The 15,178-nt window shown below is 35.3% G+C and overlaps 2 protein-coding genes across 2 annotated transcripts; both read right to left on the bottom strand.

The window, feature by feature from the left end:
- Positions 1 to 281: 281 nt before the first annotated feature.
- Positions 282 to 1,349, bottom strand: LOC147396068 (glycine-rich protein). Its single transcript, XM_086450317.1, has one exon. The coding sequence runs from the start codon at positions 1,134 to 1,136 to the stop codon at positions 525 to 527; it is 612 nt and encodes a 203-aa protein (XP_086306443.1). The 5' UTR covers positions 1,137 to 1,349; the 3' UTR covers positions 282 to 524.
- On the bottom strand, positions 872 to 9,961 carry LOC147396069 (F-box protein PP2-B11-like). The gene is given in 6 exon segments (XM_086450316.1): positions 872 to 1,003; positions 2,999 to 3,417; positions 6,263 to 6,356; positions 6,359 to 6,380; positions 8,472 to 8,753; positions 9,632 to 9,961. Coding segments are annotated over 5 exon segments (1,053 nt in total). The 5' UTR covers positions 9,869 to 9,961; the 3' UTR covers positions 872 to 1,003; position 2,999.
- Between the last annotated feature and the right edge of the window lie 5,217 nt (positions 9,962 to 15,178).

Below are 15,178 nucleotides of genomic sequence, written 5' to 3' on the forward strand. Positions count from 1 at the left end.
TTTTAAACATGTGTAGGCTTCAGCCCAAAGCGGACGGTATCCCACAAGTGTGGGCCAGGGGTGCTACAAGTAGCTTTAGAGAAAAACTTACGTAACAATTCGCTCATTCACAAAGGGCCCATACATAGTTAGCTTACAATTCTATGTATCGTGAGGAGTCATAGTTTACACTATGTAATCAATAAAATCTCAAATTTCACACAAACCGCTTCATCTTCTTGCACCCAAATAGATTCGCAACATAAGTTAGGATCATAATTTCAGACCTACATTACCACCAATTTAACAAAGAAAACATTATCTACATCACTAAATAGATGAAATATTTCAAATTTACAGACTTATGCAACTAAACCACTGTTTTCATATACGAATAAATCAGAAAACGCGCTACAAGTGATAGTAACCACGATATATATATATATATATATATATATATATACACTGAATCATGAGAAGGTAGAGAAGAATAAATTCCTCTATTTTGATAACAATTTCAATCATCAAAACAGAACCCTAATAAGTCAGCACATTGTTACCAATCTCATAGGTGCCTTCTGCCTAGAAGGAGCTCCGATCCCATCCGCTACAATTCGAACAACCTTCTTATATGCAAAGTGGATGCAATTGGAGAGAGCAATCCAGCTAATTACCTCATAAAAGAAATCAAAAGCCGGATCCGAGGCTGAAGACGATGAAGATTCTTCCCAATTCGATTCTCCAAATCGATCAAAATTCCATCCCTTGCCACCACTGCTTCCGCCGCCGCCGCCGCCGCCGTTGCCAAACGTTCCGTCATCTCCATTACCGAAGAACCCATCTTCATCTCCATCCTCGGAATCTCCAGCTAGAGATCTCTTCCTCGTACGCCTCTTGTTCCGAGGCGGACTACGAGGAACAATTCTGTACAAGTTAGGTCGAACGATCGGTGGTGCAATGGCGTCTACAGGAGAAATTCCTGATGTAATTGAGAGAACTCCGATCGAGGAGGATGATTCATAAGCTGAATCGCAGATCAAAGAGAGATGATTATTGGAAGAAGAAGAACAGTAATGGCGATGGAGAAAGAATTTAGCAAACCCTAGACCTTGTGTTGTGGAAACTGTAATGGAGTCGGCCATGGAGATAATCTCCATCTTTACAAGTATCTAATTTTTCTGAAACAAATTAGGGCTTCTAAAGAACAAATCAAACAACAATTGAAATCAGATTTTTTACAAGTTGCAGAGATTTTGATTAGGTCAAAAGGAAGGACAAAAGACTAGAGAATCTCGAAGTCTAAAATAGCAAAATTCCTTCTTTGTGTTCAACGAAACTACGCAAGACAATCTTACACGTTTCCTTCCTTTACTCTTAGTTGGTAACTTGGACTGGGCTGATATGGGCTTGGGTTTTTTCACTTCTTTTCTACATAATTTTTATTTCATAGTTGATGGATGGTCCAATTTTCCTCCATCGAACCATCTTAGCCATTCACTCAAAGATTGCCTTTATTAATTGTACTTATGAAAACCTATTTATTATACGACTTTTATATGATCTAAGAAAGTTGTACTAGGAAGAGAAATACAAGTTTCCGAGATATTTTTTACTCACATAAAAGTTAATATGAGATTTCACAGAATCCCGGATAACTAATCACATGACGCCTAACAAGGATAGTCTGGTAAATTAGGGATGCTCTCAATACACAAGGGCTCATGTGATTGGTCAATCCAGGATTTTGTGAAATTCCAAATTGACTTTTCTGTAAGCGAATTTTTTTTCCCAAGTTTTGCTAGAATCAATATGATTTTTCTAAAGAATTTTTAGTTTTATAATCTCATCTCAATCATTCATTGGATATTACGTGCCCAACAACATTGGACGTTAGAATTTTCCATTAGAAATTCCTTTTATTTATATGGTTCAAAGAAGGATAATGCTGAAGTAACATTAAAATGTACATTTCTGAGGTGGATGTGTGTTAGAACCATGAATGCTTTCATCGAGATCTCACATAATCCTCTATCTTATAATGATCATTGGTTTTCGGATTATATTTGCATTGCATTGCATATGACGAGAACAGCGTTAATTTGTAGACAGACTTAAAATTTGTATTGAAGCTTATACTATGATTTTATAAACTTTGTGCTAGAATCCTTCCAAATTATGAGCTTAATTTATCTATGTTTTAAAAAATAGTTCACTTTTGTCCTGTATTGTCCTCAAATGTCCATCCTACCAAGAAATCTAGACTTGTTTCATTGAGAATAAGATATTATTCCAAAATGTCCATCTATCCAAAACATGATGCAAGTCACATTTCCATATAAGTCAATGATTATTGAATTTCAGTCAAAGAGAGTTTCCCTAAAATTTGAAATTATAGGACTGAATAATACTTGGAATTTCCTATAGAATTGGAACGGTGTCTACGTGACAGTTTGTGACACACCAGACTCCTAACGAAGCTGTTTTCTAATCGCACATAGTCTGATGTGTTTATAGTCCAACAAATACATGCCATGTAAACACCGTATGTTGTTATAGACACAGGATACCGTTATGGATGGGTCGACTACTACTACAACGTGTGCTTCTAGCGAAATTGCTTGGAAAAAAGCTACCTCAACCATCTTTTGAAGTTCTAAATGATTGTAGGAACAGATTGATCTACATTAATTAGGTCACATTATAGACCCATAGTGAACTCCTTCGAAAACATAAGTGTACCCTTACACACAATGATCAGAATAAGTCATGCAAGATTGATGGGAAAATGTTATTATCGCACACATCCTGATGTCAATGTGTTTAGGAATTATAGATGCTTTTTTGACTCATATCTCGATGAAAATCATCTATGGTTCCTATACACTTTCATTTCAGGATGTAGGCTATGAGGTACAAACTTGAAGTCACTCCAGCTCTAACTCTATTATTAATTCTAGCATTCATAATAACAATAGGTTTTCTCAAGTGAAAAACTTCACAAGAGATCATAATCTGTTACCTTATTCACTAGGCCTTAATTCTATGCCTTGAATAATAAGCCCTCGTTTAACATAATTACTGTTCACTTCCCTCAGACTCATTCTCACTTCCCCATCATCTCCATTAATGTTGAAGAAATCCCCCAGCTCAATTTCCATCCACCCATCGTTTCTCTCTCTCGGGATTCGAAGTTCCTGATTGTCAATCCCACTCCATTGTGGCACTTGATTACGGTCAGGGCATAAAAACGCGACAGAGCTTGACACATGACTACCAACATTAACAGACACTTGTGCTGGTCGTGACCCGTGCCAATTATCATCGAATCCTATGATGAGATAAGCGATGTAGTTTGTTCTTGGAGACAACATTCGAGGATCAATTGCGCCATGGATCTCCAACCACCAGACCATTTTGAGGCTAGCTACCTCTGGGAACCTGAGGATTAAAGATGATGAGTTGATCAACTAGGGATTTTTCACCTTTTCAAACTTGGGATTTTTCAAAATTTTCTGTTTCACTGAGGGCATGATCATCAGCCTCTTAAAATACCCAATTCTCATAAACCACTTTAAAAGTTGATTTTTCATGCAAATGTGGGTAGTTTGAGAACTAATATGATTTACAGAACAAAGAGAAGCCAAAATTATTGTGCCACACTCATTTAAATAATAGTTAGCATGTAAGATACCCCTTATTTGGCGTCATAAAAAAAATATCCCTCATTTGGTAAAGAATATATTTTATCAAAAAGGTAGTTATATTTAAAATATATATACGTATTATGTTTTTAATGGCTTATGAAAAAAGTAAAATTAAGTAACACAATTATAACCTTACCCTTCCTTTTTTGTGTTGTTTTGGAGTATGGTGATTAAAAAAAAGGGAAATCAACCATGATTTCAAGTTTCCAATACACAAGTAGTATAATCTTAATGCCAATTAAAAATGAAGGATATTTAATTATTCTTAAATAAATAATATTTTAATGGTGAGATGGCCAAGACCATGCCCTTGGGAAGTGGAGGTCTTGACTTTGAATCCCCTCTTAGGGTCCCTCACGGATTTATCCTAGAAATTACTTGGTGGTTGGGGGGGGGGGGGTGCTCAAAGGATTTCTTCGGTACTATAAGAGGTCCAAATACTTCCAAATAAGGGTAATCTTATCCTTTTAAAAGGATAATTTTGTGTAAGAAAGAATTTGTAAGGAAGTTGAAAAATAAGATTTACCAAAGCATGCATGTGTACTGGGCAAACTGCTTCATTCTTCCAAAGAAGGTATCTAAGAGGATTGGGCAAATATGTGTTAGGTTCTTATGGGCTGACCTCCGTGCAATCTAAATTGCATCTTGTCAGTTGGGATAGGGTATGCAAGTTGAAAAGAGAAGGTGGCCTAGGGATCAAAGACATTGAGACTTGGAATAAAGCAGTCATACTTAGACAAGTTTGGGACATTGCAATTAAAAAAGATAACCTTTGGGTGGAGTGGATCATGTACAATAGAATTAAGGACAAACACTTTTGGACCCTTAACGCCTCTGCAAATTCCACATGGGTGTAGAGAAAGATCCTCGCTACTGGGGAACAAGCTGTAATAACAATATCATGTAGCATGGGTGATGGCTCCTCCACTCTTCTCTAGTAGGACCCTTGGCACCCTCAAGGCATATTGAGGAATTTTTTCCCCTCGAGAATTACTTTATAGTTAACAGCTAAACCTAGAGCCTAGAACGGGCTCCTTCTTGAATGATGGCTCATGGATGATTCCCCTTTCAGCTCCTAGATCTATGGATCAGATATGGGAAGAAGTTAGAGCCGTGGAAGTCGACATAGAGGACACGGATAAGGTGATTTGGACTCCATCCACCAAAGGCGAATTTTCAATCAAATCAGCATATCAATGCCTTGTTCATCGAGGGACAAATAAACAATGGGCACAAATTGTGTGGAACAACCAAGGTATCCAAAGCCATAGCTTCATAGCTTGGCAGGCTATAAGTGGAGGCATTAAAACCTAGAGTAGGCTTATGCAAAGAGGTATCATAAACCAATTAATTTGCCACTTTTGTAGAGTGGCAAAGGAAAATGATGACCACTTCTTCATGGGATATGGGTTTGCCAAAGAGCTCTGGGGCAGAATTCTCCATAAATGAATTATAGAATATCAGTTGGAGATTGGAACTCAAAACTTCAATGGGTGTGCGACAAATTCAGAGGACGATCGTCTGTTGATGCCATCAAGAAATCTATCTTTTGTGCTTATCTATACCATATTTGGAGAGAAAAATGTAGAAGAATCTTCCAAAATGCCTTCTCAAATCCCATTCTGCTGCTTAAAGCCATTGAAAGTGACATCAAAGCTAGGTTTGACAGCCAAGGGCTTTTGGATTTAGATGTGTAGCATAATAGAGACTTCTTGGATAATTGGGGTATCTCAATGAAGCTTAATACTTCTTCCCCCATAGTTTGTAAATGGGTGACTCTCGAGGTTGGCCACTTGAAGCTGAATTCTAACGGCTCTTTTAGAAGGGACGTTGGTGAGCAAGGGGTTATTATTCATAATGCTAAAGGGGAGGTGGTGAGTGTTATTGCGGAATGTTCCATAGGGAAATCAGTCATCTGGCACGAACTCAAAGCAATCTTGGAGGGTATTCGATTAGCTAAGTCATTAGACCCGCAGCCACTCATGGTAGAAGCCGACTCACTGCTAGCTATTCAAATCCTTAATAAGGAAATTCATTGCCCATGGAGAGTCAAGCTCTCAGCAAACAAAATCTAGGCCCTATGCTCTACATATGGTAACATTCACTTCAAATTCACCTTCAAAGAAACAAACAGGTTTGCGGGCAAACTTGCTTCATTGTTAACTACTCAAGACACTAGAATCATTTTCGCTTCTAAACTTCCTTCTAAGTTGAAGTCCATTGTAAGGGAGGATGCCTCTGAGACCCCTTATGTGAGATTGTAACTCTTTTTTCTCTTTTCTATATATTCTGGTCAGGGGGTCTGCCTCAACCCCCGATTACTCTCCCCAAAAAAAAAAAAAAAAAAAAGATTTACCAAAAGTTGTTTGAACTTTAAGGGTGAATATATCCGCTGAGTGAAAGATTACTTTAAAATGCATATGGCACAGTAATTTTGTCTTCTTACATGCCAAATTAATTTTGTATTTTCCTCAAAACATCTAATTCATAAATAATAGTTTGATGTTGATTTTCACAGCCACAACTTAGTAGTAGTTTTAGAATTTTAAAAAGAAAAAAAATGAAGATGCGTGACTAACCTTGATCCAAGTAAACCTATCCACCTCCAATACCTATCATCATTTCCCCATGTAATGTTAAGATCTCTTGCACACAACATATAACATATCTTCCTGTGGCTTTATCGAGTGAAAAGCTCTGCCATTGAACATATTAACAATATATTAAGAAAAACAGAACCAATGGAAAACAGAAGAAAAAAAAAAAACAATCACACATGCAAAAACATAGAAACATATAAATTTTAAGTGGTTATCTCATGATTGAGGTACGTCCATGGATCTACACCAATTTCACAATGAAGAGAAACCTCTCTATTATAGATTATGTCCTTTCACCGAATAATGAAAAGTATATATCCAACAAAAACATAATTAGGGTTTTACATAATATTGGCAAGCACTATGTTAAATGATGAACAACTCTCATTACTAACAAGTACCATCAGGCTCAAGCAATCATAACATATTTCCTTATCATAATGCAAAACCCCATAACCAAACAATTAAAATTGGATGACTTATCAAAACATGCCTTTAAAATTGAAAAAATCGCAAAACAATTGATTATTCATTTTAATTTCGAAAACTGTAAATAATCGTTTTCGGAATTAAAACATTTAAGTGGGAGAAATTTATTGTCTTATAAAACAATAATAATTTTTCACTTTGATTTTAGTTAAACGGTTTTAAAAATTCAATTCATAAAAACAGTAAAAAATTTCCCTTGTTTACATGAAATATTTTAATTTTGAAAATGATTATTTATCAGTTTCAATGTTAGAATGAAGTCTACAATTTTTATAATTTTCATAATTTTCTCTACCAATTTGAAATTTTGCCCATTAAAATAAGAGTATTCTTCTAATGTTTGTGGTGACGATTTTTTCTAACACCCTGAGGCAATGTAGGAATAATTTTATCTTATTTTATTTTGATGACCTAGGATACCTCCCAACCTCTTTTTAGAAGTAGGACCAATCCTTTCATACACCCAATCATGAGAAATTGGCATGTCCGATGTAATGATCTCGATCTCACGTCTTTGGGGAGCAACCCAAGATGATGAACCACTACTCCACCACCCACAGGCGGATTTACATTGGGGGCACTTGCCCCCGCAATAATTTTCAAAGTCAATCAGTTTATTAGCTATTGTGACAGATATTGCCCCCACAAAAAAAATATTCTCTTCTCAGTTGTCCTCACACAAAAAAAAATTATCTTCTTAATTACCCTACATGGGCAAAATCCTCGCAACCCCCCTGCCAGCACCCAAGTGGTTTGTAAATAATAAAATTTGACTTTTATCAAAGACTAATGATAATCAGACTCAAAAAATTCCACTCGGTTTGTACTCGGTCGACGTGGCAAGTGCACAGAACCGAAGATCTTTCTCCTTGTGTATCCCAAAGAAAAGGATATATGGTTCTATGCACGTGCCACCTCAACCCAGTACAAATCGAGTGAAAATTTTAGAGTTAGAATATCACAACTCTTTGAGAAATCCTGATTGGCGATTGAATCCACTTCTATTTATATTTAGTCAAAACCTAGAAATAAGCAAATTTAGGTAAGAGCATCTACAGTGAACATGTTAAAGTGTATACTATGGTCAGACGTCAAAGTCTAGCCAGCCCAATTTACTCAAACAAAGACATTAACATATATGTTAAGTGTGTCAAATGCTAATAGATGTGTTAACTATTGTTAGCGGTTTGGCTAGCCACATCAGCTTGCTAATGTTTTTGGTTTTGAAAATAATGACTAGTTTATTAATTTAAAATAAAAAAAATAAAAATAAAAATTAAGTGTTAGAAAAAAGTGGCTAACATGTGTACACGACTAGTGTGTACATTGGAGTTCTTGAACTTGTTGAATTAATCCACTTGTTAAAAAGTGGCTAACATGTGATAACATCTTCATTGGAGATGTACTAAGATGCTGGAAATTTTCTGTCTGTTACGATGTTTATTTATTTTTACCAAAATTATGAAAAAGCCATTACCCTATTTAGGATTCAGGTAATTGAAATTAAGGCTACCAAATTAAATTCTTATGATTCTGAAAGAAAGGCGAATTCTGTTTACAGATACCCATTTTGGTAAAAATAAATAAATCCATAACCCTTTTGATAAATATTCCCAAAACTTGATTTGTCCAATAATTTCGACAAAGAACCATACCGTTTTGGTAAAAATATTATTGTTTAACGTAAATATATATATACCTTAGTACCCCCATCGATCAGAATGGAATCGCAAAGACGGAAGTAGAGCTCTTTCTTTGACGAAAATGGTACTGGAGATACCGATCTGGAGAGAATTTGTTGGTAATCACGAGGAAGAAATCTCTCCCAAACGATATCAGATTCAGCGGCCAATCGGAACATCGAAGAGATTGTAGAAGATCTGCACGTATCTCGAGGAGACGTGAGAGAGAGAACGCTAGAAATTAATCCTTCTGGCAGATTGACGAAATCAGTTTCGTCCATTTCCAGTCGGTTTCCTGTCTGGAAAATCGATCTCTCCATTTTGGTAAAAACTTTAAAGAAAAAAACACAGAAATAGAGAAGAGAAATATCTGCTGCGTCGATGAGTGAGTCTTTGAGGTTCAGAAAAAATTTATACATAAAAATTAACGCGGATAAGCCCCTAAGCTACGCTAAGTAGGAAGCTTCGTTTCAAGAGTTTTTCCACATTGGAATTTTCAACGAAAATTAATAGAAAGAAAAGTTTTTCTCGAGAACAAATTTATACGTAAAAATTAACGCCCAAAGTGCCCTAAGCTAAATAGGAAGCTTCTAGGGTGGAGCTGGATTATATTGTAGTGGGGGCAAAGGTACAATTGAAAATTTTGAATACTAATAGTTTTGAAGAGAAATTCAAAGATTTTTAGTTGGAAATTGGAGAAAAAGTTATCTTTTAAATTAGTCACTAAGATAAGACCCAATCAAGAGACAATGTCATCTTCAAAAACTATAAGGGGCAGGGAGGAGTTGGAGAGAAGTGATGGGGTGGGAGCAAATAAGAAAGGAGATGAGGGAGTGGGGGGCTAATTTAGTTGAAAATACAGGATTGTCTCAAAGTTCTATGAGGCAATTGCCTTTACAAGCTCCACCCCTTGGAAACTTCGTGGGTGTTTGATAACACTTAAGAACGTGGCTTCTGCTGCATTTGCGTTTAGAAAACGCTTTTTAAAACCATTAAGATGTTTGATAAAGCAGTTAATTATTGCTTTTCAACACTTTTTTTACGCTATTTGAAAAAACGGCTAATAGATGCTTTTCAATTTTACGTTTATGGGAGAAGCAAAATAGTAACAACAGTTCAAGTGAAAAGATCAAAATAATCTTGAAAAAATAATAAAGTTAGAAAATAGTAGATTGACCTGAAATAAATCCCATGAAACAAGGGCAGATGTGAGCTTCTCCATCTCTTCTTCTTTCTCTTCTATGGATGACGATGGAGATGATAAGAGATGCAGATCAATGATGGGAATCAAATATGGTGTTGATGCAGAAACATCAATGGATCCCTCTTCACCATCTTTATGGATATATCTCGATGGTGGTTCTCCACCATTGATGGAAAATTCCTGAACAGGCTTCATCAATGATGGATCCATGGTTTCGACAGCTACAATTTCAAGATCAATTTGTTGACTTGGATCATGAGTTGTTTCTTCTTCTGATTTTTGAAGCAACTATAATAAGGTTAATTTCAATGGTTATAGTTTATAAATGATGATGAGTATGAGCGAGACTTGCTTATTTCCTTTATTTATTTATTTTTTTTACACTTGTTGACCAAGACATGGGAAGGTGATGACTCACATTCATTTCAACCTTCATATTTGGACACATGGCATTATAATTGTTTTCAATTTTGGCAGAAAAATGTGTTTTACCTTATTATTTTTAGAAGATTTTTGTTTACAGAAAAATCAATTCGGGATTTTACGTAATCTCGTATCCACCAATCACACGAACCTACGTGTAATTTAAAGGTGTTAATGGGAAGATTCCAGTTTGGTTCCTATCAAAATTAGAATCATAACCTCTATATTTTTTCAATATCGATTTTAAAATAAGTGGAATCAGTCGGCTCCAATTCTCAAGAATAAAATGGGAAAATTTATTTTAAAATCATTATAAAAAAAATATTTTTTTTCTAAAAATTAACATATTATTTGTAAATTATCAACTTAATAATAATTTATTCATCGAAATATATGATTTAATGAATTTTATTTTCAAAAATTAAAATTCATCTCTTTTACAAGTAATAAATTTAAGAAGAAATGACTTATTTTAAGATCCAATATTTAGTTTATATGAAATTTGAAGAACTTTATATAATATGTGTTAATTTTAAAACATAGAAAAACCTTCAATTATGTATAATGTAAAAAAGTAAATGACAAAATAAATCGATTATGGGTACCCATCAGACAGAACCATGTATTAGGCAAACGTGAAAACTAAAACTATTTTTTTGAAGAGATTTTGTTTAATGGATTATAAACTAGAAAATGCTTGAGATAATATAAAAGTAAGTGTATGAAAATGTGTTTTAGTGTAATTATATATTTGTAGACACCCCAATTTGAACGGGCCCTTACTCAAAAGGGCTCAAAAATACTGATTTTTTAACAAGATATGTCAATAGGCCCCAAAGGCCCAAATCATTTAAAAGCGATGTTTTGATCGAACCGAGGTTCTTAAGACCCCCTAAGGGTCTAATGGATCCACCAAAAAGAATTGGCATACCCCCACCTTCACCGCTCCACTCCCGAAACCAAAAATACCCGATTTTCAATAAAAGTCGTAAACGGGCCTAAAAAGCCTAATTTGCCAACACGTGGCACTTTGATCAATTCGATGATCCCCAAAATCCCTGAAAAGATAAATAAATGCAAAATGAGACTTGGTATACCCATCACTCTCCACAACCTTCACCGTTCCACTCCCAAATCAAATTATCCTAAGCCCACCTAAAAGCTCACGAACCCTCAACATTCACAAAATGCATTTCTCACCTTAACCCCCTAACCTAAATTTAATCCCACATCACCTAAAAACCTAAAACATATCCACTATCGAAAACCCTTCTTAAAACCCAAGCCCAATACTCCAAAATCCAAATCCATAATCCAATTTACATCCAACCCATTACCTTAACCCATAAACCACTATCCACATCAACCAATCACCTTTTGATCATCAAAAGAAACACATGTCATTACCCCATCTCACCTCCCTCATCCAACTACTTACCCTCATCACCTTTCTTTAACAATCCATCTACCTACATCACTTCTCTCCAAAAATCACTTCAACCCATACCCTTCCCCAACCTACCCACCTCACCCTTCTCTAACACAATCAACCTACTCACATTACAACCCACATCTCCCCTCATCATTTCTTACAAAACCATTCTCACCCCCCTTTTCAATCAAACATATACTCTCACCAATCAATTCATCTAATCACCTCATCCCCCATATCATTTTAACACATGTCATCATCTCCTTAACCTTCAAAAAAATCCAAACACCTAACTCCTTATACAATTCATTCTCCTAATATAAAAACCTCACCTCTTCAATCAAATCAAACACCTAACTCCTTACACCTCACATTCTCTTCATCACACATCACTCATCTTACCTCATCAAATACTTTACCCAAATGGGTTTGGTAAGATCTAAATCATTTATATCCAAATACTACCCATTTACCTTCATTACATAATTACCCTTCTTTTCACTTTAAATTTCATACTCTCACCTTCAAAACTTATGTCATTCTCTACTCTCTCAACACTTCACCCCATTATATACCTGAGGTATCCTCCCAACACGTATAAATACCCCCTTCATCTCCCAAATCAAATACCTATCAAGTTTTATTCAAAAAAAAATCATCTCTCAATTAATTTCTATTTTCATTTTTCTACTCTCACAATTAATCTTAAAAATATATATATATACTCTTATATCATACTAAGGACTCAAGAAGACATAAAAGAAGAAAGAAGAATCATTTGAAGCTTCAAGGTGAGTCAAAGGATTAATACCCCCCTTCTCTCTCTCTACCCTCTCCATATCCCTTTTCTACTATCTATTTCCTCTCTTTAATTTTTTATTTTAGAATGACTTAATATATAATGCTCTCCCTCCCCTATCTTCGGTAGATCGGACTTCGATTCGATTGAAAGTATAGGGGTTGTAATCCCTTTTAAAACAAAATCGATTTTAATCCCTAAATTATTTTGAGGCAATTGGAATTCGGATCCTTCTCAATCAATGAGAATGGACCCCTACCCATTAGCCAACACTTTTAAAAAGTATGTCATGTGAAGGCTAAACTTCTATGTGGGTCATCTCCTTCGATGAGATGTTCCCAATAGTCTAAGCCAATATTGAGTCCCTACTTAGGGTACAAATGACGACACGTGGCACTTTTATTTCATTTATGTTTGCTTTAAAAAGTGATCGAGTTGAGTTGAGGTTACTACCATTTGATGGGGAAAAAAGAATGTCTAACACCTTCCATTTTCTCCAATCGAACCGTTTACCCCGTTCTTAAGGTTAGATTGATATCTTATCCATTGAGAGTCACTATATGCCAAAAATTATACTATTTTGAAAAATGTATATTCTGGGTAACCATTCACACCCATTTACAATATGAATAGTGGCGACTTCAAACATTAGTAAAAGTGGTCATCGTAATCGAAAATCACGCATCTACAATATTTATTAAGGTATTTTGATTATTTTAGTGCATTCTAGATGCATTATCAACATTAAGGGTATTTTGATTATTTTACCACAATACAATAGAATCTGGCTGCTGTATCAAACAATAATTATCAAATTCTGGTAAATAGCACAACACTTTTACAAGACTCTATCAAACAAACTTTTCAGTGTTCCAACTTTTTACAGTTGTTTTTTACAACTACGTCCTACAGCAGAATCTGACAGCAAAAGTTGACAACGTTTCAACGAAAATTAATAGATAAAAACTTTTTCTTGAGATAAGACTTTATATACTTGAGAAAAATCGATGCTTTTCTGCACACTTGTTGCTATTTAAGACATCCCCATCGGTCCATCCACGTTTTGGTGAGATACTCGTGTTTTCAAACCCCTTGACCAAGGTTTTATCTTTGATACTAGTGTAAAATGACATAAATGCCCTTATCTTCAACTTTACTAAAAACCCCTTGATTTTTTTCTTAGCCATTCACTTACAGATTGCCTTTATTTGTTATGCTTATAAAATTCATTTAATTCAGTACTTTATAAAATCTAATGAAATTGTATTAGGAGGAGAAATACAAGTTTCCTAATTAGAGACTATGAGCATGATGGAGCCTAATTTGAGAGTGTAGGTGATTGTTTGGAGTGATATTAAGGTTTATCTATGGATTGTAAGATTTTAAGAGGGAGATAAGGGTCCATATCTTAAAGTTTCTTTAAATGGGCTTATGGAGGTCTTTTAATCCTTTGCCACCATCTAATTGGAAAGAGCCCATAGTGTTAGATGGTTCATCCAAACCTACTTAAGGACCTCTTTTAGATGTTGAATCCATTTTCCTTCAAAAGTTACAAAAAACCCTTAGATCTTCCTCGAGTAAACCACTTTTATCAATACAAAGAGAATGCATCTACACCATTAATTTTGGAGCTATCACATGGTAAGATCTCACCACATTGGGACATTAAATGAAGACAAAAGTGGTAAGACATGGACTAAATCCTTGCCTTGTGCATGCATGCACAACTCAACCACCCCCATCCTCTCTCTCTTCTTTGGATTCCACACCCATTTTTATTCGTTCAATTGAGAGAGGGTGAAGAAGATGAGGGTTTTGTTCAAGATAAGGAATGTGGAGAAGATGATGATTTCGTTCGAAACCCTGGTCTATTTTGCCATAACTTGAGAGAGAGAGAGAGTTAAGAAAAGGTTTCTTTGGAGCTTCGCGCAAAGAATATGAGCGAAGGAGATGCTTGCGAGAGAGAGACAAAGGTCCAATGTCGATCGGGTTTCATTCAAGTAAGAGAGAGTGAAGAAGATGAGGGTTTTGTTCGAGATAGGGAGGGTATAAATGACGACAATATCATTCGAAAATGTTGACAAGGACAGTGAACAGGGTGGTGAAGACGACAATTTTGTTCGAAGCCCTGATCTCTTTTGCTGTAACTTAAGAGAGAGAGAGAGAGAGAGTTAAGAGAGGGATATCTTAAAGAAAAAGAAAAGTGAAGAGGGCCTAATCTTTAACTATCTAAAATTTATTCATGATTCGAGACCGTTGGATTTGCTAAAATCCAACGTCCCTAAAAACTTGGCAAAGGGCTTGAATCTCTTTAGGGCCTCCGAACAGCTCCCATATATATATATATATATATATATATATATATATATATAGGGGGTGGATCATGGGACATGTAAAAACAATGGCTTTTCAAAATATGGGTTAGAGGTTTGGGATTGAGCTGATTTTTTGTGAGGATGGTCTCTATGATGAGAAGATCATCCTCACAAAAAATCAGTTCAATTTGAAACTTGTAAGTCTATCAAAAGTAATTTACAAATTATTGGTAAAAATCGACGGTCCACATTCTATATCACTTGTGATGGGGTTTGAAGTTTCAGATTGGACTGCTTTTTTTTTAGGATGATCTTCTTATCATAGAAATCATCCTCACAAAAAATCATCTCAATCAAAAACCTCTAACCCATATTTTGAAAATTTATTATTATTACATTATTTTTACATATGTCCCATGCTCTGTCCCCATGTATATATGGGGGTAAATCATGGAACATATGTAAAAACAATGATTTTTCAAAATATGGGTTAGACATTTTGGATTGAGCTGTTTTTTTGTGAGGATGGTCTCTATGATGAGAAGAACATC

Source organism: Akebia trifoliata, chromosome 8 (assembly GCF_017979445.1).
Source record: "Akebia trifoliata isolate Shusen 1 chromosome 8, ASM1797944v1, whole genome shotgun sequence".
Classification (NCBI taxonomy): Eukaryota; Viridiplantae; Streptophyta; class Magnoliopsida; order Ranunculales; family Lardizabalaceae; genus Akebia; species Akebia trifoliata.

What these genes read in the sequence shown, in the direction of transcription:
- LOC147396068 (XM_086450317.1), bottom strand. Translation starts at nt 1,136, where the DNA reads ATGGAGATTATCTCCATGGCCGACTCCATTACAGTTTCCACAACACAA.